This window comes from Otolemur garnettii, unplaced genomic scaffold (assembly GCF_000181295.1).
Source record: "Otolemur garnettii isolate 467f Iridium unplaced genomic scaffold, OtoGar3 scaffold00069, whole genome shotgun sequence".
NCBI classification, from domain to species: domain Eukaryota; kingdom Metazoa; phylum Chordata; class Mammalia; order Primates; family Galagidae; genus Otolemur; species Otolemur garnettii.
The window spans coordinates 56,618-62,617 of record NW_003852464.1 but is presented as its reverse complement, the minus strand read 5'-3'; the positions used below and the strand labels follow the sequence as shown (position 1 = coordinate 62,617).

The window sequence follows — 6,000 nt, the reverse complement described above, 5'->3', positions numbered from 1 at the left end:
ATTGTTGTTTGGCGGGTCCGGGCTGGGGATTCAAACCCGCCACCTTAGGTGTACGTGGCTGGCGCCTTAGCCGGTTGAGCCACAGGCGCCGAGCCGAATGTGTGGCATTTTAATGCTAGAGTAGCTCATATTTCTTTTGTGCTCAGACAATACAGAAGCTTCCAGACAGAGAAGCCAAAAATAGGAGAAGGCCAGGCCCCTCTTTGCATTTCAGTGTTTTTTCCTGTCATCTGCTATGGGTGGGGCAGCAGAGGTATGTGGTGTGTGGTGTGCACACACATCTGATCATGGGTCCTGCCTCGACAATTTCTTGTGACCGTTGTTCCCCCCAGGGGGTCGTTTTGAACAGGGCACTTTGTCTCACGTGAAGATTTGGCTTCTCTGAGAGGACCGAGCCCTGCTCTGTGGCTCTTACTGGTGGCAGTAGGGTTGTTGTGGGAAGGCTGTAGCAGGAGGAGGCAGGTGCGGACAGAGGCTGGCCGTTCTGGGGGCCCCTTTCCCGACCCACCTGGGCAGGTGACCAGTGACCCCGGGCTCAGCGTCCTTCCTTCCCTCTTCCTCCTCCCACAGCATCGGCATTGTCTTCGCTTTTGTGGCCAACCACGAGGTGAGGACGCGGCTCAAAAGGACTCGGAAACTGGCGGACAGCAATTTCAGAGACCTGCGAACTCTCATGAATGAAACCCCAGAGGTAAAAACCACTGTCTGCTTATCCCGGGGCACGTTGTAATTTTGGCTTTTTGCAGCTCCTGTGCGTATTCAGAATCGCATTTGAACTTTCTAGAAACTCAGGGCCTCAGCTGTAGACTGGTGTTATCTTTTATTGTTGCAGACAAGGAAATAAAGTCCCAGCAGGTGATTTTCCAAAGAGTACAAAAGCATAATTTCAGAATTGGTGCTTTTATGTTGTTAAGGTATGACATAAAGTTAGAGTACAGGTTATGAGAGAGCTTCTCTGTTCCACTATGCTGGCTCTGAGCCAGAAGCCTGAGAAGTGGAGACTTACCCATTTTAAGGCCCTCATGATGTTTTTTATTTTTCTGTAGTTTTTTTTTTGGCCAGGGCAGGATTTGAACCCGCCACCTCTGGCATATGGGGCCAGTGCCCTACTCCTTTGAGTCACAGGTGCCACCCAATGTTTTTTATTTTCTGAGCTCTGTGATTATTATCATTATCATTATTATTTTAGCAGTATAGTTTATTCCTCTCCCTCTGCCTTTGTTTTCTTTTTTGAGACAGAATCTCACCCTGTGGCCTTGGGTAGAGTGTCCTGGCCTCATAGCTCAAACGCTTGGGCTCAAGCAATCCTCTTGCCTCAGCCTCCCAAGTAGCTGGGACTACACGTGCCTACCACTACATCTGGCTAGTTTTTCTATTTTCAGTAGAGACGGGGTCTTGTTCTTGCTCAAACTGGTCTCTAACTTAAGGGATCCACCTGTTTCAGCTTCTCACAGTGCTAGGATTACAGGCATGAGCCATGGTGCCCGGCCACTCCCCTTTTTTTGCATAATGTTATTCTTGTAATGAGAACTTTCTGCTTTATAAACACCTGTTTGCTGATACCCACATAGGCGTATCATATTCTCTCAGAAGAACACAGAAACACACACTCTGCCACTCTCCTGTACATACACTGGCCTTTAGGGAAGGAGAGCGGGTTGCTGAAAGGCAGTAGTGGGAGGGGAGGGCCCCTTTTCCTGTCTTCCAGAAGCATGTTGGTGTGTTACCTATTCTGAGCATTGTTTTATAAAGTACCTGGGCAGGAACCAGCCCAGACGTGTGATGCTTGTGGGTATAACACAGAGAGGAGGATGCCCTCTTCCCAGGCTCACTGGCGAGAGTCCCCCAGAACCCACAAGCACCCTCACATAGGCATTCTTCCAAATATATTATCTTCTAAAAATTTAATACACGAAATAAATATCACACTAGTTTAAAAAACAGTTAGAAATAAAAGAGAAACAAAGGCAGGCATTTTGCAATATTGAGAACAGAGAAGTCAATTTTATCTACACCCTTATAGCCCACATGCAGATGGAAATATTTCCTTGTCCCAAGCTGTGAATGAGAATTTGTAATTTTTTTTTTAAACTGTCATCCCAAAGATTCCCAAGACAAACGTTTTTCCTAAGAAGCTGGCAAAATTAGGCCACAATCATGGCTAGTTTGGGACTGCTTTCCTAATCCTGCAAGGATAGTGAGATGTTACGGCTTTGCAGGAAATGAGTATAGTCCAAGATAAAGGGCTCTAACAAGTCTATAAAAAATTGGGCAGAGAATGTGAGGCTCCAGAAGAAACATACCGGCCTTAAGCACGTAAGATGTTTCACCTTACTCTAGTCATTGACACATGAAAATGTGAACAGTGCTGCAACGTTTTCATGGAGAATATTGTCAATAGTTATTTAAAAATGATAGTGCCCAGTATTGCAGAGGGAGTGGGGAGATAGGAGGGAAACAGGAGGGTTAACAGCCACTTGGCGGGGGATCAGTTGGTGACTTCACTAAATAAAACAGACCTAGTACAGTAGATTGCAGATGGCCAAGAATTCTTACAGTTTCTGTGGCCAAGAAGCAGATCTGTTTTCTAACGCTTGGAATCCGGCTGTCCCTGAGATGAGCTTTTGCTCTGGAGGATGAAGTGGACGTGACTTTATGCTAGTTTTGAAGTCGGGCTTCCAGGAGCCTGGTAGTGTCCACTGTTCCTCTCTCTATGCTGGTTGCCCCGGGATCATCACATGCAAAAACCCAGGCTGGATACCTGGCAGTTGAGAGTCCACAGAGGGTGCAGGGACACACCAGCCCCAGAAGACCCACAGAGGCCACCCCCAGAATCGTAAGAAATGACAAACTGCATTTTAAGCCGTAAGTCTTGGAGTCCTGTGAAGAGGTCTGGATGCCAGAAAAGAGAAACATCTCTGAGAACATCCTTTGTAGGATGTTCAGACTCAGGAGAACTGGACGCTAAATCTCTTCTTGTCTTTTTACCGTGTCTCTGGACCTCAGAAGAGGAGCTCTCATGTCATTTTTTTCCCCAGCAAATCCGGTATATCCTGGGCCAGTACAACACCACCAAGGACAGGGCCATCGCCGATCTGAACAGTGAGTAAGATTTAAAGTTGCCTCAAATTTTTGTTTGTTTCTTGTGATTGTTTTGGCTAAAAGGTGCCGTGGCCACCTCCTAGGAAACGTAGACTGAGAATGGAAGCACGTAGACATCAAGGAAACAAAAATAATTCCCTAGAGTTATGGATGACTTGCCTCAGGGATTAGGACCTGGCATTTTAATTATTTTATTTTATTTTTATTTTTGAGATAGAGTCTCAATATGTCCTCTGTAGAGTGCTGTGAAGTCACAACTCACAGCAACCTCAAACTCTCAATTCTCTTGCCTCAGCCTCCCAAGTAGCTGGGACTATAGGCACCTACCACAATGCCCAGCTATTTTTCTGTTGCAGTTGTCATTGTTGTTTTGCAGGCCCTAGCCAGGGTTGAACCTGCCGGCCTTGGTGCATGTGGCCGGCGCCCTACCCAGTGAGCTACAGGTGCTGAGCCAGGACCTGGCATTTTTTGAAAACACCTGTTGCCCTGGGGCAGGATGTTTTGTTTTTTCACTTTACAGTTATCATAAAGCTTCTGTGTTCTTGCTCTTTATCCCCCGTGTGAGAAAGAAATCATGTCCCTGTCAGGTGCCCTGCTAAGGACATGATAGGTGCCCTGCTAAGGACATGCATGAATCCTTAGACAAACCAGTGGCTTCAGAAGTGGATGGGTGGTGAGGGCTGGTCCCTGCCTGCCAGAGGGACAGAGGGAGCTCACACACAGCTCAGCTTAGTGCTTCCAAATCTTCCAACCAGATTTGGCATATCTGGTGCCATCTGAAGACATTTTCGGTTGTCACGAGGAGGTGAGGGTGGGCTGTGGGGGGCAAGAGCTGCTGACATCCAACAGGTCACAGCCAGGGACCTGCTGAAATGAATATCCCACAGGGCACACAGGACAGCTTCTGTGTCATGAACAAGTGCACAGCAACAGTGCCTTGAGCAATGACAGCGGGTGCTCAGTCTCGCTGAGAGACGAGGGGCGCAGGGTGAGAAGTGCTGTTTCCAGCACAAACGCCCAGTCTCTGGGGATTAACTTGTCACTGGGGGACTGCGGTGTGGGACTTTGAAGAGAAGTCTGGACTGGGTTGGGATGTCAGGGCAGGAGAGGCTGACCCTGGTGTGCCCGGCCAACGGGGTCAAGAGTGAAGAAAATGCAGGCTGAGGGGAGGAGGCTGCCCTCACCCACCTTGTGCTTCTTTGAATATAGGTATTAGTTCTTTGCTTGGAGGTGGAATTCGTGAGCGACTAAGACCCGTGATGATCCCCGTTCTGGATGAGATTAAGTCCATGGTCACAGGTAAGCAGCGTGACAGAAACGGCAGGAGAATGTGCCATCAGGAGCCCCTGGGCTCTGCAGATTTACTGTTTTCTTGTTTCCTTGAGAACTGTCATCTCTGGACATACAAATAGGCCAGATTCAGACACACTGTGTCATAATAGTTTGGTTTTTTTTTTTTTGGCCGGGGCTGGGTTTGAACCCGCCACCTCTGGCCTATGGGGCCAGTGCCCTACTCCTTTCAGCCACAGGCACTGCCCTAGTTTTATTTTTTAAAAAACTTGTGCTAAAGCTATCATACTGACGGTCTAAAAGTCACTTGAGATACAGAGGCAGGATTTGATAGGGACCCACCCACCTGGTTTTGTAAATAAAGTTTTATTGGTACACAGCCATACACGTTTTGTTTAGGTACAAAACCTAAAAAACTTGCTATTTTACCTTTTGTAGAAAACATTTGCCAACCTCCCATAGAGAAGGTGAGTAGTAACCTATAGAAATTTAGGTCTTTTGAGATCTGTTAATTACTTTATCCCTCTTTCCCCAGAAAAGCTACTTTCACAAGCAAGCTATATTCATGACTTAAGGCCCCATGGTCAATGACACAAGGGAACAGATACACTGATATTAACAAGCTTCATATTCTCCCACAGTGAGAAAAGACCTTCCAGGCCCTTCCAAATGTTGAGAACAATGTCTGTGCCAGGCCCTTGATGGAGAGGACAGTTTCATCTACGGAAAACATTTGTCCTATTGCTGACATGAATTTTACTTTCACAAGTTAGCGTTCCTGAGAAAATAGGCCATTAAGGAGGGAACTGCCTGGAAGTGGGAAAAGTATGCCTCTTCCTTTCGGCGTTCCTTACTGTTCCTTACTGTTCGACAGCTCAGCTGAATGTACAGACACAGGAGGATGGGCAGAACAGGCCAGGGGTTCTTACAATCAGTCTGTACAACTGAAAAGGCCTTTTCTTTCTTTTTTTTTTTTTTTGGCTGGGGCTGGGTTTGAACCCACCACCTCTGGCGTATGGGGCTGGTGCCTTTACCCCTTTGAGCCACAGGCGCTGCCCTGAAAAGGCTTTTTCTTGTCTTTGCCTGTACCCCTGCAGAGGGTCCAGTCATGGTCCTCAGGTGTTGACACCAGACATCAGCTCTCTTCCTCACCAACCGTTCCCACATATTGTGACGAGCTGAGGAAAGTGGCTCAGAAATGTGCAGGGCTCTAGTTCCCTGGGATCTGTGCCTAGCCCTGCCTGAGTGTAAGACCCTGCTCTGAGCTGCTGGGCTAGGTTGAATTCCAAATCTTTGAATATTCATAGCAAAAAATGTGTCCGGGTGGCATCAATTTTTTTTGTGGCCTTAAACTACTTGGGATTGACTTGTTGGGACTCATCTCTTCAAGGCTGGGCCATGACACCTTTGCCAGCTGCTACTGGCTGGGTTCATGCTATGCGGTGGTCTTCCCATTGCCCTCCAGGCTCACCCCTTATTCCTGCTTCTTGTGTGGAAGAGTCCCCAGGCAGCAGAGCCGGGCCAGCTGAAGGAGCGGGCAGCCCTGGCAGCAGGTGCCTCTGGCTGCCACCTAGAGTCACTGATAGGCTCATCTCCAGTTCCTTTAGC

At 47.8% G+C, this 6,000-nt stretch overlaps 1 protein-coding gene across 1 annotated transcript in view; it reads left to right on the top strand.

The window, feature by feature from the left end:
- The window catches only part of PROM1 (prominin 1), a 79,943-nt gene that overhangs the window by 36,667 nt on the left and 37,276 nt on the right, over window positions 1-6,000 (top strand). The window contains exons 5-7 of the mRNA XM_023515338.1: window positions 571-691; window positions 3,039-3,102; window positions 4,312-4,401. Coding sequence (XP_023371106.1) covers window positions 571-691; window positions 3,039-3,102; window positions 4,312-4,401 — 275 coding nt within the window. The remainder of the gene's footprint in view (window positions 1-570; window positions 692-3,038; window positions 3,103-4,311; window positions 4,402-6,000) is intronic.